The sequence below is a fragment of the Hirundo rustica genome, chromosome 13, assembly GCF_015227805.2.
Source record: "Hirundo rustica isolate bHirRus1 chromosome 13, bHirRus1.pri.v3, whole genome shotgun sequence".
In the NCBI taxonomy this organism is placed as follows: domain Eukaryota; kingdom Metazoa; phylum Chordata; class Aves; order Passeriformes; family Hirundinidae; genus Hirundo; species Hirundo rustica.
Genome location: NC_053462.1, coordinates 5,395,941 through 5,421,669, shown reverse-complemented (window position 1 = coordinate 5,421,669; position 25,729 = coordinate 5,395,941). Strand labels below are relative to the sequence as shown.

Here is a 25,729-nt window from a genome sequence, read left to right as displayed (position 1 = left end):
TATTCTGAGGGATATGTGCTCCATCAGTGCTTGTTTTTGTCTGTATGTCAAATTGTTTCCTTCTGGAAACAAATTACAGACGTGTAAGGAGCAGAGTTCTGATGGGTACGGAGGATATTTGATAGGAATACAAAGACAAATCCAAAAAAAGCTCACCCTAGAGCTTAAAATGAGATCAAAACTGTGTGCTCTTAATACATTCTGGTAGCCGTGTCAATGTATAGGTAAATTTGCTGTCCTGTTCTTGTGGGGCACCAAGGGACTTTGTTTCTCTGCTCCTGTTTCCATGGCAATTAGAATTAGATTAGTTTTAGGTTCACAGTGGATAAATGAGGGCGACTAAGCTATGATGTAGTGCTTGTGAGTCAGGAACACACTGAGTCTATTTATAAAGTAGCCCAAAACTGTGCTTAAATCATTGTGGGTTTCTGGTTGCTGTTGATTTGCTTGCGTTTATCTTTCAGCATCCAGATCTTTTGCTTGTGGTTGTAGTCTGGTGGCGCTTGTGCTTTTTGTGTTTATAGGGCTGTAGCCTTTACATGAGGGACCAGTCCCTGGATTCTAGTGATAGCTGCACGTTGAACAGTCAGTTGCATATTCGCTAATAAATATTTATATTAACTATTTTAAAATCTCTTTAGCCCATGACTGATTTTTGCAGTCTTTTGAATGTGGTGTAATGGTATGGTTTTTATCAGCACCCGCTCCTTAGGATTACTTTCTTGGAAGATCATTCCAAAACCAAGCCACTGTTCTGTATTTGTCCATACAGTTTTCATGTGTGTATGCATATAGAAATATATAAATATTTTTCTTCTTCTGGTACTTGTTAATAAATTCATACCACAGTCACCCCAAGAGATTTTCATCCTTCCTGTTTTTCCAGGAATTGGAATGGTGAGTACTGGTGGACTATTTCAGTCACTTTTTAGCTAGTTCCCATGCAGCATAGTTCTTTTTCCTATGGTGTGTATTTAACTTTACCAGCATTTTGCACTAATGGATTGCAGACACTGCAGAGAGTGTTATTATAAGAAGATTTCATGCTCTGGTAGTAATGTGTCATGGTTTTATAGTCTCTGAGTATGTCACATTACTCACAGTATTTAATGCTTGCATTTTGTTTAATAATTATCTACCTTTTACAAGGGCTATGGTAGATTTCACAGAAACATCATCCTGGAAGATATTTCAGCCATTGTTTTAGACTCTCTGAGGTACACCTAGACCTAAAGACAAGTGGGGATATTATTTGTTGAGGTACAATTGAACTTCACCCTTCCAGGCCATCTGTGTTGACAGAACTAATCCTTGCAGTCGTCTGTGCTCCTGTAGCCCAGAGAGGGGAGCCTTGGGAGGTGTCCGTGGCTTCAGGCCCCTGTGCAGGAGCACCGCTGCTGTTGTGCTTTGCTGGCAGGAGGTACTGGTGGTGCTGGTGCTGTGGGTGCTGGGATTCCCTCTGGCAGCCCATTACTGCCCTCTCCTCTCCCCTCAGCTGCCTCGTTCCTCCTCTGCCTGTTCTGCCTGCCCGCCCTGACGGTGTTTGTTGCAAAGAGGCTCTTTGGTTTCTGCGTTATCTACCCGCGATCACAGCACACGATTTTGGAAACACGGACGCAGGTATCTGCAAACACCCATTTAGCTCTTACAAGAGGCCTGAGAAGGAATTTCTGCAGTTACTGTGAAGAACTTGTATGCTTATTTTCATGTGACTGAATCCATTGGTAAGAGAATTAGTCTTGTATTTACAAGCTGAAAATGTGACTAACCCCTAAATTGGTAGAAAATAACCAGATTACTTGATATAAGTTGTACCAAGCTGAGCAAGGAAGCAGGAATAAGAATAGAGAATAAAAATTGGAGTTTTCTATAACTCATGCTCTATATTAAACTAGAAAACCATTTTTAGATCCCAAGTCAAACCAAGGGAAAAAAAAAATTATTAAGCAAATTAATACCTAGACATCAGTAATTTTAAATTTCTATGATTTTTTTGTACCTTGATAGTGTTTCACTCTACTTAATGTGGATTTAATTAATATTTATATAAATATAGGGTTTATGTGGTTCAGAAAAGGCATTTAAAGGAACCACACTAGGGAATGTATTATGTACAAGAGCCATTTTGGCTCTTCGGAGTTGGAGACTTGGAAAGCAGATCATTTAAGATACATCAAGTGGCTGCATCATCTGATGTGCCCCATATTCACAGTCAGAGCCCTCTAAATTTCTAGGGATTCACCAGACTGTGGAGGCAAAATGCTGGAAAAGACATCATCAAGGGCTAATCCTTTGTTTGCAGTCCCTGTACTGGAAAGTAATTTTACCTTCTGGTTTTGCCCTGCCTCAGTGTGTGCCTGTTAAAGTAAATGAATCTTTGTCATGCACGAGCACCACTTGCACTAATGATAACGGAGTTTTCATATGCATGTTGAGTTACTGCATTTCTAATGCTGCAGAGTACAGCAGTGCCGACTTCTGTCCTTTCCTCGGTGCCTCAGCATTGTGATCATCAGCAGATACATGTATCTGCATGTATCTGTGGGAATTCCCCTTAAGGAATAGAGCAAAACTACTTTTTTGAATGTTGAAGCTGTCATTCATTTCAATTATTGTGTGATGGGGAGGTTTTCTACTATTCGGCAGATGGAAGTTGGGTCCAAGGTAGTAGATAAACGTACTCTGCAGGTTCTGAAATCAAAACTCATTGCCAAGGTTAAGGGATTGTTAAAATCCTCAAACTGCAATTTACTTTTCATTTAAGAAAGAAGAAACCTGTGCACAGAATACATGTGATGTAGTGGTTTTTGAGAAGCATAATAAGCTGTATGGATTGCAATGTTTAGCTATTGAATAGTCTGAGTGATAATTGTAAGATATTTTGGGCCTGTAAATTACATACTACTTTTCAAATAATTGCTACTTTTGTATAGTAATAAAGTGGGGTTTTTACTCACCGTATTTGATGTTAGTGTTGTATTTATAGGAAGCATAAGCTGAAGAGAAAACAAAACCTTAAGGCTGGGGGCTTTTGGGCTGTTGGTTGTTTGGGATTTGGGTTTTTTGTGTTTTTTTTTTTGCTTGTTTGTTTGTTTGGGTTTGCGGAGGCTTGTTTGGTTTTGTTTTGTTCTTAAATTCCTGTTCGTCTTCCATGTCAAGAGAAATCTGTAGATTTCTATTTTGATAGTTATTTGGTGCATTCTAACTAAATGTTGGTAGGTGATGTCCTCTGTACTTTCTTCCTGCTAGTTATGTAGCTGTGCACATTGTGGGTTAATGTGAGGTGCTTGGCGCTGGAAGTAGCTGCATCTCAAAGCAAAGTGTACTGGGTAACCAGTGACTGACACAGGGGACTAATAGGGGTTGGGAAATTAAATGGCAGCATTGTTGAGGTGACCTCTTATAATGCCAGTATTAAAGACCCAGGTGAAACACTGAGTTCTTGTGTCTATTATCAGTGTAAATTTGTCAAGTGGCCTGGCTGTGCTTGACCTTTTGCGTGGAGATCCAGTACAGTGAGTGCCAGGAAGCTCTCCTTTTCCAAACCAAAACACATGTACCTCTTCCATTTTACAAGGCTTCTGTAAAGGTCAAACACAGTTGTAGTTCAGCTGAACAAAAGGGATCAGCTCCCTTCTTGCACCCTGTGCAATGCCACAAATAAGACAAGAGGGTTTAATTCATGGAAGGGAGGTCAAACAGTAAATGAAAGTAAAGATCTGCTGCTCATAGATCGTGCACTACAGTATCTTGGCTCTGACCATATGACTTGGTGACTGAGAAATACTGATTTATGTATGAATATTTTATGTATCAATACATACTCTGGTTTGGAATGCAATTTCTTGCTTTTCCTAAAGGGTTTTCTCTAATAACCTCACAATTTCAGCCAGCCCATGTATTTAATTGAGAGCATCTTGCTGTCTAGCCAGCAGATAAACTAGCTAACCTTGTCATTTTACCTTCTGAGTGCAGTTTCACTTTACAGGATTATCAGCCCAGAGCCAAGTTATCATACAGTAATAATAACTAACATAGCTGTGTGAGCACATTTAATTAACTGCAAAGATGGAATTCTCGGCTTTTCCTTCACTTGGCCAGCATCCAGAAATGTGTAACTTCTCTGCTGTAGGAAACACTGTAGAATACAAACTATGCACATTTGCATGTAGGCATTATCTGGACAGTCTTTGATATCCATTTCCTGGTCTTGGTTCAATTTTACTGCGCATTTATCTCTCGGCATTGCAAATGCAACGTTGCATTTGTTCTTCACTTAGACACTAGCACTGAGATTTTACTTAAAAAAAACTCATTTGAGGGGTCTTTTTTTAATGGCATAGCTACTAAAGAAAATACCAAGAGGCACATTTTCCACATGTTGTCATTCTGAATAATGTTGTCAAATATGCTTGAAACATGCTCACAGTATGAGTGTCCACAGAGCAGACTTTGTGAAAGCTTAAGCTGGGCACTCCTCAGTGCAGCTGCTCCAGATTGCCACCAGCCCCTTCTCCCACGTTCACACCAGGCATCGCTAGACTGGATTGTGTCCAGCCTGGTTCCCAGGGCAGGGTGCATCGCTTCTGCAGTGGCTAGACCCAGATGCATTTTTGTTTATTGTGCTCTGCTATTTTTACACCCAAAAGATTGTTAGGAAAGCAGGATGGAGTGGGGGTGGTGACTAGCTAAGTATATAAGTTATTGTTACACAGACTTTGCACAAGCTGAGGTGAAAAATGACACTGTGGACTCTTGAAATAAGTACATTGTGCATTCTTTTCTCTGCATTTTATTTGGGTTCTACTTTACTATTTTTGTGATTCAATGTTCTAATGAAGAGGTTCGTCTCCCCGTTTTTTTTTCTCCCACATCAGGGTTGATATCCCTCACCTCATTTCTTGGTTCTTTCTCCATTTTTAACTGCATGTAAAGCTTATGGCATCTCAGCTGCAACTTGCATGTTATTTTAAAATACCTAAGATTAGCTTAGATGTATAAAAGTCTGAATCCTGCTTGCTTTTGGTCTGTAGTGTAGGGAGTAATGTATCTGTATGCAAAATCCAAGTTTTAATGAATGTGTGTGTCCTCTCTCAAACATAAGATCAAGTGGGAGGTTGTTTGGGTGCGTGAAACAAAACAAACTCCCATTTTGCTAATTTATCAGGATACCTGGATGATTTTGTGATTGTTCTGTCATTTCTCCCCCTTTTTTAGCTAATTTTCAGTTGTGCTAAGAGACCATAAGACATTTGCCCTAGACATTTATTCTCCTTTAGTGTTGATAACATTTGGGACTGGGAGAGAAGAAATGTATTAATGACTTCCTGTGATCTGATCAGAACTGACTGAATCTGGCTGCTGGATTGAAATTTGTTTAAAAACAGCTTAGGACTAGTTCTGTTGGGGTTGGTTTGTTTGTTTGTTTGTTTGTGGGTTTTTGGTTGTTTGTTGGGGGACTTTGGTGGGTTTTTGTTGTTTTTGTTTGTTTGGTTTGGGTTTTTTTTGAGAATAAGAGGAAAGCATTTAATTTTTTAGCGTTTGGTTTCCAGCATTCTGGAAATACATATCATGACTGTGTATTAACTTCATCTTATTACCTACTGTATTTTTAGTGACACTGGTATAACCCTCACGCCTCTTTGGTAACTTTGCTCTCTGTTCCAGGTGCTGTTGTCAGGATTGATCGGTGTTGTTTCATGGAAGAGGCCCCTGTCCCTTGTGGTGAGCAACTCTCAGTGCTTTTGTCTTTATAGAGAAGCCTGATAGTCTCTGGGGGTGATTTGCATTGCAGTTGTGTATCCTGATATTTATGAACACTTAGTGCAAAAAGTGAAAGGCCTTTGAAGTTGTAATGTATAAACTACCTGGGTGAAAATACTATTTTTCTACTGTCTCACAGACTATTGGTCTGCTTGTACCTTTGCATTTAACTTAATTTGCGTAAAATTGCACTGTAGAGCAATCTTTGGCAGGTATCTGGATGGAAAAAAGCCCATTCCAAATTAGCAGTTGTTTGTTTTCATTTGCAGAAAGACTTTCAGCTACATTATTATTTCTGTTGTGAGATTCATATAGTTACTTAATAATGAACAGTAATCCATTCTTTGTGTGTGCATGCTAATAGAGTTTCAGTTAGCCTATTAATGTAAAGCAGTATTAGATGGAAATAGATCTTATTAAAAACACGTGGTGACTGTCAATAAGGATGTGTTAGCAGGTAAACACTGCCTTTGAAACAGTGTACATGTGTAACAGAGGACTGTGAAACATTTGCAACATGGTACTAAAGACAGTCCCTGGAATAAAGAATATGATGGACAGTATGAAAGTAAGTCTTGTACTATAAAGGATAAGCTTAATTAGAAGTTCAGGTATATATTTCAGTATTATGAGCTTGGATAGTAGGCACAGAGCGCACATCATTGGAATAAATAATATTCACACATCAGAAATGTTATCCAGGCCTGTTGAGACTTGGCTTCTCTGATTCCTGAACACTCACCTGCATGTTGTAAATCCAGCTGAGCTTTCTAATATCGACTCCTTCAGTGAAATGTAAATAGGCAGTCACAGTCAGTGTAATTCAAGGAAATAAAGGTAAAAGGGTGGAAGCAGCAATGGTGACATTACTGGTTGCAGAACAGCTCATCTTCCAAAAATCTGCTCTAGGAAATTATTTATTTCCAAGAGTAAGCTTAATGCTCATGAGTGAGATGCTGATCCCCTGCATTGACCCTTGGTGGTGATGCAATGATCAGCTGAAGAATGGGGACAGGGATGGTGCTTTTCACTTCTGTGTAGTGGTTTTGCCATGGCTACATAATGTCCTGTTTTCCTTGCTGAAACACCTTGTTGTAAATACCTTTGAGGGGTTGGACCCCACGTGTGCAGGGTGTCTGTTCTAATTAGCAATCAATAATGTGCAACTTTACAACTTCACAGCACAAAGTACCACCAACGTGCTAATGAGCCCTGTTTCTCCTGATCTGTTTATACAACACATATGCCAAATACATATGGTCAATAATTACCTTTTAGCCTATTTTATAGTATTATAAGCAGCTAGATGATCAATTACAATACCTGTGTTTTTTGCTGCAGTGTGTTACAAAATCTGGCATTGCCAAGAATGATAGCAGAAAGATAGATAGCTTTATCATTTGAAGCTATGAATAAAGTTATATAAAATTAAACCATGCACCATCTGTGACGTGCTGAAAACTGGTGAAACTGTGATAATATTTTTAGGTGCCAGTTTTCTGTGTATCTTGGATTTGTGACTAAAATTGGTTGATAATAACCAGTGTTTTGACTATTGCTGAGCAGCACTCGTGTGGAGTATGGAGGCTTTCTCGTTTTCCCGCACAGCATCACTTGCTTTGGCTTTTTCCTTCCTCTTTCCTTTGCTTATTAAACTATCTTTATCTCCATCCACAAGTTTTTTTTCACTTGGGCCTTTCTAATTCTCCTGCAGTCCTGCTGCAAGGGGCAGTGAGTGGGTGGCTGTGTGGTGCTTTCCTGCTCAGCCCTGTGATCAGACAGGGATTTTCCATGCATGCAGTGTCTTTTCTTTGCAAATATATCATTTTCTGTGGGCAAACAGAGGAAGTTGAAGAATCATTAAACAGAGATGGTTCATCAACCATTAGTTTCTGGCTGTATCATATTAGAAGTGTGTTATGTAGTGTTGGTGTAGAAATGAGTGTGTTGTTGCGCAGTTTAACACTTTGGAACCAAAGTCAAAACTGAGTGTAATTGTGTATTTATAAGCTATTAGTATGAATGCTGTTTTGTATTCTGCATTCAAAGATTTACAAATGTGGATGGACTAAGGACATTTTACTGCAATATTAATGTGCAGAAATTTAGAAGTTCTCCTGCTAAAGTGTCTTTGCAAAACTTAATTTTCTGGAAATTTCACCGGATGTTTTGTTAGTTTATCTGAATTTCCTTGGTCACTCCCTAGCCATCAGTTGCTTATGTTGCCAAAATGCTCTGTACATGCAAGAAACCAGAGGAAACACTCAGGCAAAGGAGATATTTAAATTGCTCACACATCGATTTTGAAGAGTACTTTCCATGTAGTTCAGGTGTTTGCTCATTAAGATTTCTCTGTTTTCATTTTGAAATCTCAGAGTATTGGTAGTGCTTTGGGAAATTCTCTCGAGTCCCTTTTTTGGAAACCAAGTGTTGGCTGTGTCACTACCACTGCTTAGTGTTAAAATGCAGTGTTAAAGTAGGAATTGGTTTCCTTGTGTTTATGGAAGTGTGTGAAAACTGGGAGAGAGCTTGTGGAGTTCCTGAGGCTGAGTTAACTTGTAAAAAACTTTAAATTGTGCAGTCAGATTATTTTTCTGTTACAATCTGATCTATGGCATTTTCATATCTATTTGTGCTAAGGAGATTAATTCAGCCTCTGAATTGAGTTGAAAGTTTCTCTGTTGCCATCTGGCATTTGGGTGACCCCAGAAAAATATTTTTACATTTTTAACTGAAAGCTTTTACAGTAAACTGATAGATTTAATATTTTTTTCAATGGACAGAAATGTGGAGTTTCTTAGTGTCTGTGAATGTCTGTGAGCACATGATAATAATACTTATTAATAAATTTTCTTGAATAAATTATCTCAGAATAGCTGTTTAAAAGCATTTACTATGAAACGTGCATTCCAGATCCAGTTCTGTGCACCAATGAACATGCAAATCACTGCACATATAACTCAATGTCTTGTCCCTTCAAATGAACCATTATTTCAAGCCTTTTTTGGTTTTGATAAGCACAGAAGATTTTCTTCATTTAAGAAAAATAGGAGAAGCCACCCTAAATAGCTGCAGTTCAACCTGCATATCAGGCAAAGGGATGAACTGCTGTGCAGAGTCTCAGGCTGCACCCATGGTAAGAGTCAGTTAAATACAAAAATTGTCTTTTTAAGGAAATACTCATATTGGGTCAGCTTGGTAGTTTGTTGCAAAATGAGAAATTTTCTTTCTAGAAGTACAGTGAAAAAACTTGAATTATTTGAAATTCAGACTTGATTTTTTTTTCTGTAAAAATCATTAGAAAAAGATCTACATTGAAAAAGGAAATCTGTAAGAATTTTAAATCAATACATTGACATATACTCTTGTCCCATAAGATGCATGAATATGTAAAACTGGTCCAAAAGTTTTTCCTCATTGATTATCTCCTCTCACTAGATATCATTGCAGACTACAGCAGAAATAACCAAACTTCAGGAAACAGATGAAAAAAAATGTATAGAAATATTGTATTAGTACTATATATGTAGTGTATTATATAATAGTAAGTTTCCTATATTCTGCTCAGTGAGGTGGAGTGTTGACATGTTCCTGGCCATGCTGCTTAACCTGAGGTCCTAGAGTAGGTTAAGGGATGAGACATGTCTTTTTAAAGTCTTGTAAGATAATTTACAGCTTCCTTTCAGATGAAATCTGACAGAAATCTTTCAATTAAAAAAAAAAAAAAAAAAAAAAAAAAGTGGTTGTCCTCCCTCCAATACCCACCCTCAGTCAGAGATTGGGTCTTTGGTTCCTGGAATAAAAAGATGACCTGTGTGGTGGAGAGGCAATGTCAGCATGAACAGGTCAAGGCTGCAGGAGCAAAGCGAGTGAAGGAATGCACAGCGTGGGAGAGCAGCAGAGTCGGAGGCACCCATCCCCTCGTGTGTCACTGCCGACTTTGATACCTGTGTGATGTTGAGAGGAGCTGCAGCACATCCCATTGCCTTAACAGATCCCTTGATCACTCTGCAGTATCACTTCAGCAGGAGTATTCTTTGAATTCCTTGATCAAAATGTTCATTAGGGACCCTGCTATTAGACAAACAGTTGTCTTTGAGGCAGAAGTGTTAGTTTAAAGGTGAACAAAACACTGGGTGAAAACAAGTGCGTCTTACATACCCGTGTTTTTCACTTTCTAATGAACAGGGCAGGGGTTGAATGCTGGGAATTGCTGCTTTCAAAAAAACCTTTGGAGGCTGCAATAACTTCTGTTAGGAAAGCAAATCCAGTGCTGGTTCAAAAAGTACCTCTTCAAATGTAAAGTAAATTTTGCTCAGAGCTGATGTGAACCCAAGCTTTGGCACTGAGAGCAGAATGTTTTTCTCTGACGTCTTTTCTGGGAGCATGGAGGGAAACTAACCCAAATTCACAGGAGCTGAATGCTAAATCAGGAGGAAGAGAATTGTGGAGGACTGGGACAGGAAGGAGAAATTGAAACGTGAGTTTGGCGACACGAGGAAGATAGACATCAAAAGATTTGAGGAGAACAGAAGTCAGATGACCAGAAAGAAGTGCACCAAAACCATGTCAATAAGAAATCATACAATGATCTCTGAAACATCATGTTTCAGAGATTCAGTGCCACAAGCATCATAAATAACTGAATTGCAATAGATTTCCATCTTAGTTCTGAATGATTTCAGTGAAGAACGTGTAGGCTATAAATAGTATTTTCCTGTACTTGAGACATAGTTAAGTTTTCTTTGCCTCTTGCCTTCCTGTTGTCCCTTTGCTGAGGGTGAGTTGTATAAAGCACTAACGTGGCTGCACTGCTCTGATCACCAAACTGCATCATCTGTCTCTGCACATTATTGCAGCGTGGACAGGGTTGTGCTAAAAGTCTGTGAGACAGGATCTAGAAATGCGGTTAATGTATTTAGTGATGACTGTATTCCAGGTTACATCCGTTTGAAAGTAGATTTAAAATATATTTATGTTTCATTCAAGCCGCTCCTCTTTTATGTTTATTCCAAACTGATGCCCTGAGGGGTCTTTCCCCCCTTTCAATGTATGAACTGTTGGTTTAGGCCATGAAATAATGTCCCCTATTGGATTGAATAGGAGATCTGAAAACTGCACTCTTCAAAACTTGCAATTTGACTTTCTTTAGACTGTGATTACATTCATGTTCCAACTTTTTTTTTTTTTCCTTGCAGGTAAGTTAATATATCCATTTAGCTTTTAAAATGTGCACTGCCTATTGCCGTTTCTTTTATTTTAACTTAGACTACTGATTCCCTTCTTCTTCAATATCATGAAACGACTGACAGAAAAACCTACCCCTAGTGCCCTTTCATTAGAATAGACTGGTCAGAGGAAGAGGGGAAAAAATGGAGAATGACCCAGTAAAGTAGTGAACTGGGTGAGAAAGAAGCAACACTTGAGATGGAAACAGAAGTGAATCAGGGAAATCTTTGCAGTGCTGGAGAAAAGATGTCACAGGGTGAAGCATCTCTTTAGAATGAACATTCTAAGTCCTCTTTTACATCTTAACACTACTTAAAGCTTTCTCTTGCCTCTGCCTCTCTCTGATTTCTCAGGTCTCTGCCTCTCTCTGATAGCTTTTTGACAAGGCTGCCTATTCCTGGGCCCAGCTGCCACCAGCTGTCACTCATGCGAGAATCCGGACGAGCAGCTTTTCCTGGAGAGCAGACAAACCCTGCTGGGGCACAGCACTTGCCCCTTGCTGAACAAGCACTTCACAATTACCCTGAAACAGCCCCTACTGCCCCCGGTCTGCTGCCATCGCTTCGTGTTGTCGTGGCAGCAGCTCCTGCTGCAGGGAACGTCACAGTTCCAGTCCCCAAGCCGCTGCTGCTGGAACAAAGAGTGTGGTGTGGGCGCTACATTCACCTCTCTTCAGTCCGTCAGTAGTTCCCTTGTTCTCACACGCTTTCTAAATATATCTGCTGGTGCTTCTTTCATCTCATCTGCTCCTTCTTTTAGAAATGCAGGCTGCATCCTATCTGCTCCTGGAGGTCCTGGCAGCCTTTGCACGGTCTAATTTCTTCAGCTCTTTCTTGGTGTGAGTCTGGTTTGCTTCAGCATTTCTTCTTCCCCCTTGGTACCCCAATCCCATGGCATGTATGGCTGGCTGGCTGGGCAACATGGGAATTATTTGTTCAACTTTGTATTCTGTTTTCAAATGGTGAGGAAACACTAGCTTCAAGAATTTATTCGAGACAAGATGAGCTGCATTTGAAATGTTTTTAAAAGTAGAATAAATATTTGTATGAACTAATTTAAAGTATTTTGAGGCGTGATGGAGTTGGGAATGGTTACCTTGCACTTTGTACTCACGTATTCAATCAAAACTCCTGTGATTTTAGTTTTATTTGTGTGACAGATGGAAGGAAATGCACTGTTACTCAAAGAGAATCTAATTATCCTGTGCTTGTTGAAGAAAAATACTTTAATTTCCGTGGGATTTGCTTGCCAGGTAAATCACAGTTTAGATCCTGAGCTAGGCGTGTGTGATTGAGTGTTTGCGTTTCTTTACTACAGATACTCTAAAACTCCAACAGCATTATGGATTAAGTTCTATTTCTGTTATAGGAAGAAAGGTCTTTGAAATCTTAAAGTTCATTTACTGATGTATCTCCATCAAATTATTTATGTGAGTCTTCCTCAGAGAGGTGTCTGCAATTTTTCCTGAAATGGCCAAAACTATACTGAGTTCACATTACAACCAGATTGGAAAGAGCTGCTGTCCACGTTGAAGCTTTGCCTCAGAAACTGATACTGAAAATGCTCATGTGCTCTTGATGGAGATCAGAATTGTGACTCCTGACCCTGCTCACCTGGCAGAATTTTCCTTCTAGGGATGGAAGTCAAAGTTCTGGTGTGGGAGGGCTCAGAGAGACCACGCAGTTGTTAATTAATGAGGATAATTGCAAGTGAGTAGTTAATTGCTATTAATATGTGGGGAAAGACAGATGCAAAATATCTGTGTGTGTGACCTTTACATCCTGCTTCTGTCTCATTACACTTCTGCCAGGAAGGGCTGCTCACAGAGCTTTTGATGCCTGTCCTTGTCAGCAGGGCAACACGAGTCTTTATTTCCTCAGGGAATCCTGCTACAGATGTTATGGAAGGTTAATTTATATGGAGTAGCATTTCACTGACACATGCATGGAGGTGAATCCTTGCTGCAATGTGACACTTGCAAAAAGTAATGTATTGTTAGGTGGATGAACCCATTAGGCAGCTGCTATGGAAGCATAAATTCAGTCTTATATAGATTTTCTTGAAAGTTATTAGACTACTCACATTGTTGAAAAAAATGCATTCATTTTTATTTACTGATTTATCTGTTTCGTTTAAATATAGATTGTTGTATACAAAGCTCATTTAGAAAAGTGTTGTCTTTCCTAACGTCCTAAATGTTTAAAGACCCTAACTATCAGCTTTCTTTTCCTGTTCTGCTGTTGTCGCAGAACATTTTTGGGAAACAGTGTCTTATTTATTAATTTTTTTAAAGTTTCAATTTTTACTTCCTTGGAGAGTAAGTTGGAAGGAAAATTAAACTAATATGGCTGAGGCAGTTGCAAATTTTAGATCTAGCTTATATGTTCAAAATTCTATTCAGAAAGCATTATATTTGTAGTTTTTATTATGACACTATATATCAATCCCTCTTTATCCAGTTGACTGTGCAGCTGAGGCAGTTGTTTTTGAAGCATTTTAAATTGACAACGTTTTGAGTAGCATTAAAATAGGTTAGTGCTGTTTGATTTCTTTCTCCTTCAAAATAACACTTTAAGTTAAATTTCATGTGCATGGATTTTTTATTTAGGAGAGCAGTGGTGCATAAATGGAAATGTTAGTGATAAAAATTATACAATACAACTACTATTAAAAAAAAATTGTCCAAATGAGTTTTGACTGTCTGCACATATAGTAAAAATTATATGTTTTGTTGCAGTATTAGCTGAAGATCGTTGAAGGATTCCTTTGAGTGCTTATTTTCATGTAGCAAACTTTGAATGAGTGTATTTGCTGGCTACTCCCCATTGTCCTTTTAATAGATTGTAAGACAAAACTTAAGTTTGTTCTCTGCAACAAAGCTAATTACCTGCAAACTTTTTTTGTTACAATTACTGTTAGAAGTAATTATTTGAATACTTCAAGAGATAGCTTGAGTTTTAGCTGGGGGGAAAAAAGAGTGTAACTCCTCTTGTTTCTCTTTTATGTGGCAGTAATCTGCAAACCAACTTGATGGTCCTTTTGGGTCCCTTCTAACTCAGAATATTCTGTGATTCAGAAAGATGTAGATGCTAAAAGAGTTAACTGGAACCAAAAGAGCAGAAAATTAGTAGATGATGAAATATCTACTTTTGACAAATTTCTAGTTAATGTTTCTGAGCTGAGAGCACAAGGTCTTTATTACTAAATCAGGCCCCCTCTTACACTTTCCTAAAAAATACTACAATAAACAGTGTAATTGCTGGAGCTGTAACAGCTTTAGAGAAACAGCAAACACCTGATGCTGTGTGCAGAATGTGACAGTGCTGCACTCTCTGCTGTCGTAGTCTTTTAATCTGATCACACTTGAGGAAATTGTCTGTATGGCCATTGCGTCTACTGACAGGGAATTTCTTGGAGGTATTGAATATCTCTCCTTATGAGATATTAGGAGATTTGTTTTCATATAAACACACCTTTACATTTGTGTCTCACTCTGCTTGTGTATACAGAGTCAAGGTTGCGTTTTGGATTCCAGGGTTCTTGAAAAGCCTTGGCAGCAACTACCGAATCCCTCACTTTATTGATGTTGTTGCTGTTTGCTGCACAGTGCAGCAGGAGCAAGCCAAGCTCCTTCTCCTGGCCTTTAGACAGGTGTTACTTTGGGTGGTGCAAATTCTGCTGCAAACACCCAGCGCCCCTCTCTTGCACTCGGGGCTGTTGGCGACACTCACATCGTTCTCCAAAGGGACGGTGTGCTGGCTCCTGCTGCAAGCTGATTGCTGCCCTGGCAATAAATAAAATGCAGTCACAGGGAGGCATTCTTTTTTCCTGTAAATCAAAACCAGTAACACTGTTTATAAATTTAAATAGAATCATACTTGAAGTTAGAATTTTCCACAGAATATTTTAATAAAAATATAGAAATTAAGACACAACCAAACAACAAATAATTAATTCAATTCCAAGATTTAGCTGAATGAAAACAAGTTAATAGGGCCATAACAGGGTCAGTAAAATCACATACACCAAGTTCAAGTTCAGAAGTTCTCATCTGAACTATTTAGCTTTGAAATTAGAAATAGTTGCTTGGATTTTAATATTTATACTGAAGTTTCAGCTTTCTTTTACAAAGTTAAATATCCTCATTGGAGTCAAAAGGAATTTAATCTGGAGAAAATGTAATTTAATTTAATAATGTCTGGAATTGAACAGGCTGATATAATTTATGGTTCCTAGCATAAAAACATTGAAATCTTTAGCCTGATGCTGTGCCACACTACAGGGAATATTTCTGCCTATTTAATATAGAACATTGTTTTAGACCAAGAGAAAATATTTTTGTTCAAATCTTTATTTTAATTTAGGCAAACGACATGGAATACTGAATTAAACAGATCTGAAATGCCAACACTTTTCATCCTGTCTTTTTGGCAAGCATTGAGAAATCATGAAAAAGAAATATATTATGAGGCAAATAATGGGAAGCTAAATTTTCTTGTTTCTTGTACACTTGCAAACCATGAGTCAAGAGTGTTGGTTTGAGTGCTATTTCTGTTTAGCAAGGTTTTAAATTGGGCTTATTTAAAAATTGTATGTTTTATCTATTTAAATCCATAATACGTAGTGAGCACTCAGCATCTGGCTGATCCAACTGGTAGCTTCTGGCTGTACCCTGGATAATCTTGCATTAACTTAGTCCTGACACAGTTGCTGATCTCGCTGCTTCATCGCTCTTGGTGGTGATAAATTTTCAGGTTTGCTTCTGGTGCTTAACCTTCTGCACCTCTGTCAGGGAAACTCTAAATTCTCTAGCACAAATAACAATTAATGTTACTGTCTGCAGTTCATGTAAGACAAAGTTCTGTGAGCAAAATACCTTGGGGCAAGTTTGTAATCTGCTTAATACAGTGGTTTACAGAGACAAGCACATTTACCTCTGGCTATTCTTGTTGCTTCACAAATGAGAAATATGTGCGTTAAAAGGAATATATTTAAAATCTCATTGAATATGCCCACACATATGATTGGAAAGAGGCCTGTAGTACCTCGTGTCAAACTACAGTGTCTCCAAAAATTGCTTTCTGGAAATTATTTCAGTGTAAACCAAAGTTCATCCAAGGAGATTTTCTGACCTTTCAGGAGCTGCAGGACAGGAATTAACAGGAAAAAACATGTAGACACAGTATTACAGGTACAGAGGATTGGCAGATTTACAGAGGCCAGTTTACCATGGCAGTGTCTGGTTTTATTCAAAGTACCCTGCACAGGAGACTTGAGTAATAGAAATATAAATTTATATTGCTTGAGTAATCTAAATATAAATTTACCAGCACAGAGGGTAACGTTTTGTCTGAGTGTTCATGTCCTGACTATCAAACCACTGCAAACCACCGGGGGAAGTAGAAATACCAGCAATGAAAAAGCAATCTTGTTTCATATATCTCCAAAGTGAAAGTGTGAGGAATGGAATAAAATGTTGCTTTTAGAAATATTGTTTCATGTGATACAGTATTTACATCTCTTTTGGAGAGTTTTAGTTATTTTGCATGTAGAAACTTCTTCCTGCTTGTAGTAGTAAATACTTCTTTAATCTATAATATGTACTATTCCTTTGTGCTGTGCTCCTGATGTGTACATATGCAGTAGTGAGTGGGTGGTTTGGGTCACTTAAAGAATCCCCATCAAAAGTATTGGCAAAGCAGAGTTTAATATAAATTGGGAAAGTCATAGAATCATAGAATGGGTTGGGCGAGAGGTCATCATGTTCCAGCCCCTGCCATGGGAGCAGCTTCCATTGGACCAGATTGCTCAGAGATCCATCCAAGCTGGCCTTGAAAACTTCCCGGGATGGGGTGGGCACACCTTCTCTGGGCAACCTGTGCCAGGGCCTCACCACCCTCACAGGGATGAATTTCTTCCAAATTTCTGAGCTAACCCTCTCTTCTGGCATTTTGAAGACATTCCCCCTTGTCCTCATGTTCCAGGCCCTCATCCAAAGTCCCTCTCCAGCTCTCCTTAGGCACTGGAAGGAGCTCTGAGTTCTCCCTGGAGCCTTCTCTTCTGGAGGCTGAACAGCCCAGCTCTCCCAGCCTGTCTCCATAGCAGAGGTGCTCCAGCCCTCTGGGCATCTCTGTGCCCTCCTCTGGACTGGCTCCAACAGGTTCACATCCTTCCTGCACTGGGAGCCCCAGAGCTGGACACGGCATTCCAGGTCTCTCACAGGAGTGGAGTCGACGGGGAGAATCCCCTCCCTCGACCTCCTGGCCACGCTGCTCATGATGCAACCCAGGACACAGCTGGCTTTCTGGGCTGCAGACACGCTGTCAGGTCATGTTGTGCTTCTCATCCACCAGCACCCCCAAATCGTCCTCCTCAGAGCTGCTCTCACTGCATTTTTTGGTAGAAAGCCATATATGGACAGAAAATATAAATAGTTAATGTCTTCTGTTGCAAATCACAAACTGCAGTGCGTGCTAAAGTTGGTTCATTTGTTTTTCTCCTTTTTACCTCCTATCAATTCAAGAACAAGTTGTGAAAGACACAGTAAGGGCAAGAAGGTGCTTTGAGCCAGCTATCTTAAGGATTAAAGTTTCCAGGTAATACAGTTTTAACAGTGCCTTTGCGAAAGAAGATGAAAGGAAGTCTAAAACTTAGGGTAAAAACAAAAGAGAATAAATTAATTGAGGCCAGTTGTGAAGAAAAGAGAAATATTAAGAGGCAAAAAAGAAAAGGATGAAAAAGATTGGAGTGTGGAGAATATATCAGCTTCTGTAAATCGCTTTGACTTTTTTGGTGGTATCCATAAAATTAAGATGATCTATTTTGGGGCATTCTGAAGGCAGGTATATGGTTGTATCCACCTGGTTGTATCTACAGTTGAGAAATGCGAAGAAAAAGATGTTCACAAATAATAAGAGAATACTAATAATTTTCTAAAAGGTCAACTTATACTCAAGAGAAAACTATAAACAAACTTCCTTTATAATGGAAAGAAAATATAAACCGTTAGTTCTCTAAGTTTTTTTTTTCGTTTGGGTTTTTTTTTCAGTACAGAAGGGCACTTTTTCTGTCCTCTCTCTTGCAAGGCATGGAGGTACTGATATTTTCATTCTGTGCAGATGTGTGTGGTGTGGTCTGATGGGACTGCAGAGATGCAAATTCACTCTTGAGATGCTCTGCATATTTATATTTAAAGTAGTTCCCAGAAATGGAGTAAAATGGGGAGCCTTGTGTGGGTCCATGTGTAAGATGACATCTCGCACAGTGAGTTGTTGTGTAATTTTAAATCATTGTGTATGAACTGTTTAGTTTTGTAGAATTAGTTTAGGACTATGGTAACATTTACATAGGAAGTCCTATGAACATTTCTTCCATGGAGTCCTTTGTATAGAATATAAGCTTTGACTTCTCCAATTAGTTCTGCTACCACCATGTCATAATAGATCCATTTGCTTTGTTTTTGTTCATATATTAGTTCTTGGTGATTTTTGGAGTTCCATGGCATTAATGCTCCTTGCTGATTTCTAGGAATATTTTATCTTGTTTATATGTTGTAACTAGAAAGGTGAAGAACATAGAATTACAGTTTAAAATCAGCGTTAAGATGCTATAGCCCTTCAGTTATCTGACAATTCTGTATTTAGTTCAGTGTAAGTTTTTGCCCTTGATCATTGGGTTCGACCCAAAGTATGTCTTACTCTCTTACCTTATAGTTTCATACTGCTCCTTCAAGTATGTCACACTGAGCTCTCAGAGATAACATTTGATAGCTCTCTTTCTGAGGAAAATGTTAATGTGGAAATTAGGCATACTTGACTTCATAAATAATGTATATCTAACTTCATCTACAGTGTTTCATAGCGTAACATTGGGTCTCCATCACAATCCACAGTGGCTGCTCTTTTGAAGGGTTGCAGATGTGTTTATTTTTACTGCTGCACCTGTGCCAGTGTTAGAAAAGAATGATTGGTGGTAAAAAAAATTAAGCACACTGAACATGTTTTTTAATGTCTGTAAATGTGGTAATTGATACTTTTGTGCCTCCTTTTCTCTGTTGTGGTTTCCAGCATGGTAGTACACCTTACCTCTGATAACAGAGTACCAGGTGTGTCCTACTCCATCAGTAGAAAGATTTTTTTGGTATTTAGCTGGGAAGCATTAAGGAAGGAGATTGGAAATTCTTCAGTTCCTTTTATTAGGATCTCTGTGCGCTGCAACAGGCAAGGTAGTTTCAAAAGGCTTGCAAAGGACATTAATTTCCCCTTTTAACTCCGTGTTGAGGTTAGGTAGTTCTTTGCCCAGGACATTAAGAAGTGAGGCACAAACCAGCAAAATTGGGAAGACAAGTGTGACAGAGAACTCAGTGTTCGATGTTGTGTGGTGGCTGCCGCCTCAAAATGCCACTCCTAAACAGAATGTGAGACTTGGACACACTGAGATGAGCAGGAATTCTAAGAGCCCGTTTCATGGTTTTGATAGTGCTGGGTCCTTCCCTCTTGTCTTTGTCAGTGACAAGAGGAAGAGGTTACCTTGGAAACACCAATAGAGGTTTCTTCATTAATGAGTGCTGATATGGAGAAAGTACTGCAGAGATAGATAAACCTGATGTAGGTTACAGCCTTTGTTGTCAGCTGTGATGCTTGGAAGAATCTGAAGCTGGCAACTAAAATTTGTAACACAGCTTCTGTCCTTTGGTTAATACTGTGGAGGTTACGGGGCGGGGTGGGGGGGGTTGACCAAAAGCACTAGAAAAAAAAAATATACAGCCATTTTGGACTTAAGGTTGTCAAAAATATTCCTGGCACATGCAGTGACAAAAGATAACATCTTGTGAGAACAGTGAAGGGCTGTAAACTGCAAGCATGCATATGGAAAAGAGATGCAACAGAATTTCCTACTGATTTCATATAATACACTCACACTCCTGTTGAGCTATGGCAGTGTCAACACTGAATATTTAAGGTGGCCACACATCAGGCACATGTTTGTCCTTGGCCTCTTACTGCTTATGCCATTCTCTAGATATTGAGATTTGTCTGCCCTGACTGGACCAGATTTTTTTACATTTAAAGCAGTAAAATTATAATTGAACTGATAGAATCAGGTTAATGATTGTTTTGACACATTTTGAGATGAGAAAAATGAAGTAATTAACACCATGAGTAGTTCATATGGAGGATACTGCTTAAATTGTAATTGTTGTTTAAAAACCATGTAGTTATATATATATCCAGAATTTTATTCACTCCTTTTTTGCAATTTGTAGGTGCTCATGACACGTGATATTCACGACTAATTTTCCTAAGATACCCATTTCCCCATCAAAAGGATTTCAGTTGTTTCAAGACTACATCTGTTTATAATAAAACATTTTTCAAATCTTACTTTTTAGTAATGCTTGGTAATAAAACCCATTAAATTTTCAGAGTGTGTGATAAAAGTGGGAGATAAACAGATTATTTTGAAATGGCTGGAGGAAAACATATAATAGTCATGTCTAGTTTTGATTTAGCTTTCTCTTACAGTGCAAGACTGATGATCCTGTCAGATTAAGTACCCTACTCTCTTTAAAATACATAAAATGTTGCCATCCGTGTAATTGTGTGACAGGCTGGAAGTTCCTGAACATCTAAATTATATTTTTTCCTTGTTTGCCTCTTGAAGTGAGTAATAATAGGGTGCTTGGGGTTTTTCCAGATCACCTTTTTCATGCTGCTCTCTGCAGTGTGTGTGATGCTGAACTTGGCCGGGTCCATTCTCTCCTGTCAGAACGCTCAGCTGGTGAAGTCCCTGGAAGGATGTCAGCTGGTGAGTGGTGGGAAACACCTTTCTTACCGGGGCAAGGATTCTGTTTTTCATCTGTTACAGTTTTATACACACATTCCTTCAATTTCCAAAGCAGTGGCTATTTAGTAGAGCAATCTCTATGTGTTACAACGTGAAAAAACTTTCTGGGAGGAGTTTTGAGTTAAAGTGCTGACAGATTTAATGTTTTGCCACCTGAAAAAGTAACTTCTAATATCATAAGGATTTGACTTCTTACTGTCATGGTAAAAATGATGCTTCAGCAGAATAGATGGAACACAGGCCACATCAGAGCAGTGTGGTGGTTACCACTTGATGTCAGCAGGATCAGGAGTCCTTCCATCCAATACTTGTCCAGGCAGAGGATTTCGCAGTAGGAATGCTTTGGTATGTGTATGCTAATATTTTGTTTGCCATCCTGAGTTGTTTTTCTTTCTAATTGCCGCAGTAAATTAATGTTACTTGTGTTAAATAAAATACAGAATAATACAAATTAGCATGACGCTGCATGCTCTAAATTATAAGGTACAATTTGCCTAAAGCCTTTGTGTTTTTATCTCAGGAAAAAAGTACATACACATTGAATTCTAGTATATTTTCTGACTTCAGCTTGTGAAGATGTCTACAGAAATAAAGTCATGACTGAAATGTTTAAGTGTTCAAATTGTAGTTTGGATTTTCAGAGCATGATGAAATGTTAAGTAGCTTTGCCACGGTGTGTTGTACTCTGTAAGGTCAAATTAACTTCATTACATCTGTTTATTGTATTGTAACTGTTTCCAAAAAAAACCCATAAAGCAACAGTTTTTCTACCCAGACCTCACTCTTCATGTTTTCCTTGCCCAAAATCCCATTTCAGTCAGGCTGGGGACCTACACATGCATATATTGCATTGCCGTGTTGCAGGGCTCGTATACATGGGATTGTAGAGTTCTGTTCTCACAGACCACCCTCTGGGAGGGATGCACTGTGTGAACAGCTCAGCTGTATGATTAAGCACAGGATTTGGCTCAGAACGTGGTGATGTATTATGCTGAGCATATTTAATTACTTTAATACCATTTTTCACTCAAAAAGGAAAAATCCCAGTTTCTTGAGAGCTTGCTCCAAGTGTGTATTTAATTTTAATTCCTTAGATGGCTCTCTTTAGTGCTGTAGATCTGTGCAGTCCTGCACTATGTGACTGGTGTACATTATCAAATCTAAATCCTTTACTTGCCTCCTAGGATACAAATGCTCTCTCTGGGGATGCAGCTCAAGGAGTCAAAATCCAGCCTTTGCAGACGTGTGGTTTGAAATGTAGTTAACATCCCATATAACTGAACCAGTAAATTTCCAAGCACAGTATAGTAAAAAAGCCACATTCAAAATAAATTCTGTTTTAGTTCTGGTATTTCTGTCAAACTCATTCATGGTGTGCACATGATTTTAAAAATGATAATGGTATCTACTCCATTATGGAGTTTAAATTCAGCAGTGTTTGACATGTAGTGTTGTTATTCAAAGAGAAAGAAGAAGACACACTGGTCTTATTTTGCTTTAAACACTGGAGATTCATTGTAGATTCCATAATATGTATTTTTGTGTGAGTATGAGAAATGTGCTTGCCATATGTTAGCATTTTGAATGTGTAATTTGTGAAGTTGGTATTTGTGCCCTTTTTCCTGCAGCTTAGCAACATACAACGCAGAGGGGAAAAAAGGGCAGTAGCTTTAACGCCTTGTAACAAAAAATTAATTGGAATTTTTTTCCCATAATTAGCTGCAGATCCTGTAGCCAAAACCTCAAGATACTGCTTTAAATCAGTGAGAGTAGGATGTGTGCAGAGAAGTTACACACTCAACCTGTTCATTAATGTGTATAGGAGAAACATTTCTGAATAGGAATTTCTTTTTCAAATAATGGTTTTCTAAAAGTTGTTCTTAAAATATATGGGTAGAGCAATTGATGTATTTTAATTTTTGTTCCATTACCACACAAGACAGAATACATTTTATTTCTTCATCTATATTTATTTTTATTGAGTTTACCTGTCTTGTCAGTCACATACTCATTTAAAAATAAATGATGTCGTTTTAATCAAATTTACAGGTGATTATTATTCAGAAAAGCAGTGATGGCATCAATCTCTCTATTGAAAGATTACTTGTTCTTGTTGCTGTCGTACAGCTGAACTCAGCCAGTGCTCACAGCAACACTGAAAGGAAGACTCTTCTTTTCCCTGAATTATCTTTAGCTGGAATAGACAAAGCAAGGAAAAGTGGAGCAGGTGCAGGTTCACAAAGAGCTGAATGGCAGAGCCCAGGTCCAGAACTGAGGTTTATTTGTATTCCATTTAGTACTGGACCTAAACTCAGGTCTGTGCATATCGAAAACAATTTTTAAAATTCCAGGAAAAAGAATATACTTTGTTTTGTTCTTATTAATCTGTCAGTTTTTAATCTTGATATTTCCCTACAATGCAACTTTATCCTTACTGGATCCTCCCATCTTTCCCTCTGCATAAGGTCCTAGGCTTGACTGAAGTCTCTTCCCCTAAGTACACCAGTGGAGCTTTCCTGGACTTGACTGCCACAACTTTGGAACTCTCATACTTCATTTTGGAATTTTTCCTTCTCTTTTTTATGTTCCCCTATAAAAAACCCTGAAGGTTAATTTAGAAGAAGAAGAATTAAAATCTATTACTACTTTTACTAAAAGACTTACATTTGTTTTAAGGAGATGGTAGACTGCAGAGTAACAGTTAACAAATTCCTAATTTGCCCTGTTAGGGGAGAATGTGTGTGCGTTTAGCAGCCAAACAAGGTTCTTTTCAGCAGTATTGGCAAAATTTGATGAACTGATACAGATGAAAAAAGTAACATAAGGCCTGTGAGAGGATGTGCATGTATTTATAATAAATCCAGAAGGCCCTTTCCTTTTTTGTTTCTCTGCTGTATGAGTCAGGTTTTAATGGGTTTTATGACTTTTGAAGTAACAGTACTGCTGTTTGACAAAACAAAATGAACTTCCAAGACAATTTATGCATATTGGCAGCTCTGGCTGAAGTTTGAAATCTTAAATATGGTTTGGATGAGGGTGTACTGTGCAACTGTCATAAACATGAAAGCACACAAACTCTAGCGTGAGTAAGAATCACGAAGTGGGGCACAAATCTGCACAGGATGGTGCGGGTATGAGCAGGGAATGAAGCAAATCATGCTTTATTCTTGAGCTCTGCCAGCTAAAAAGAGATTGAAACACAGACAGTTTTGGAGGCATTGCTGATGTAATTGTGTCTGAGGTTGGCAAACACCAGCCCAGCAGCTGGAAGGAGTGATCCCAACCCCTTCTCCCTGTACCAGTGCAGATTTATTGTCGATGTTACTGTCTCTGTTTATGAAGTCACACAGTGAATGGCATTTGAGATGTGATTTGGGCTAACAATAAACCACTTCTCCTTCCTTCCCAAATGAAAAACCAGTTCATTTTGGCACTGTTTAGGTCACAGAATAGCTGCCTGAACTCTTGATCCTGTCTGCACAAGTGTGAGACTGCAGCAGGGCAGGGAAGGGCGTTCTGGAGCAGGGGCTCAGGAGTGCTTTCTGCTGCTGTGCTGCTGAGAACACTAAAGCAGTGGCACCTTCAGCCTTATGTTCTGCTCCCCTTTGCAGAAACACAACTCAGCAAAGAGGTCACTTCATGAGTGTGGAAGGAAAAGGTGCACAACAGGGCAAATTGGTAAAAATTCTCCAAAAATAATATGCTTCCAATCTGGTAGTGAATCTTGGGTGGTTTTGAATATGCTGTGATTCTTAAGATGGCCCTGTATTTTGCAAGAACTGTCACGTAAACAACTAGCTTTTAACGTATTTTAAGAATCAAATTGAAAGAAGAGCTACTGGGCAGTACAGTTATGGAACAACTTTCAGAAGGAATTAAGAGTCCCTCATAAATGGGGAATATTGACTCAGCCTTTTGAGCCTTATCTTTGTGACACCTGTTCATTACATGTGGTGCACGTAGCACTGGGACCTGTATTTCACATTAGAAATGCCAGATACATGGCATGAGTCATTGCCTGTCCTTTATGAAACAGAGGCAGCAAGAATCAGAACAGACAATCTTGCAGTAGAAAGCTTTGTCTGAAGTCCATTTTCTTCATTGCAAAAACTTTTTAGCAGCCAAAGCCTGTATTGATTTGCCAGGTGTAGCCTTCTGGCCCCTGGCCTTGGCACAGCTCTAAACTAACAAAGTGTGAGTTCCAAACTTCCTCAGCAGCATTTCTCAATCCCTGAACCATTTCCAGAGAGTTTTAGGGGCAAGACTTCCCCGGTGACATCCAGTGCTTTGATCTTACGTTGGCTTGAAGAGTTAAGGTCAGCTGATCATAAAGCATTTAATTTGGTTTTGCGCAGATCTTTCACCTTTTAAAAGAAAATATTAAAAGATTACAGGAATTGGAAAATAACTAGTCTGAAATAGTTCAAGCTGCTTTGTAGTTAAATTGGATGCTAATGAGAAATAAACCCCACAACCATCATAGAGGTGAGCAAACTATGTTTTTTCTTTATTTCTTTGCGGTGTCAACGGTATAGGGTATGACCAGTCTGTGAGTTGCCACAGACAATTATTTCCAGTGTTGCCTTGGAGAATATGGGAAATGGTGTAATTTACATACCCAATTTTTTCTAAAGCCTTTTACAAATTGTGCTGGCTAGAGGGCAATCTGGAGTCTCAGGAGCTGAAGTCCCCCGAGATAGCTCCTGCCCTGAGCATGCTTTCATCACAGTAAGCAAGCATTCAGTCATCTGTACCTCATCTGGAGAAGTTTATTACCTTCTTTTAATTGACTCTTATTTTTGCACTTCCATCTGCTGTCCTGGTCACCAGCATGTAAGGAGAGAGTGCCACATACGCCTGATAGGGGTATAGTGGTAGCAGTAAAAAATAC

The 25,729-nt window shown here is 38.8% G+C and overlaps 1 protein-coding gene across 3 annotated transcripts in view; it reads left to right on the top strand.

The window, feature by feature from the left end:
- ENTREP2 (endosomal transmembrane epsin interactor 2) overlaps positions 1 to 25,729 on the top strand; it is an 88,233-nt gene that overhangs the window by 29,840 nt on the left and 32,664 nt on the right. For all 3 annotated transcript variants that reach the window (XM_040076999.2, XM_040076998.2, XM_040076997.2), the window contains exons 2-3: positions 5,668 to 5,724; positions 20,689 to 20,799. In XM_040076999.2, coding sequence (XP_039932933.1) covers positions 5,668 to 5,724; positions 20,689 to 20,799 — 168 coding nt within the window. The remainder of the gene's footprint in view (positions 1 to 5,667; positions 5,725 to 20,688; positions 20,800 to 25,729) is intronic.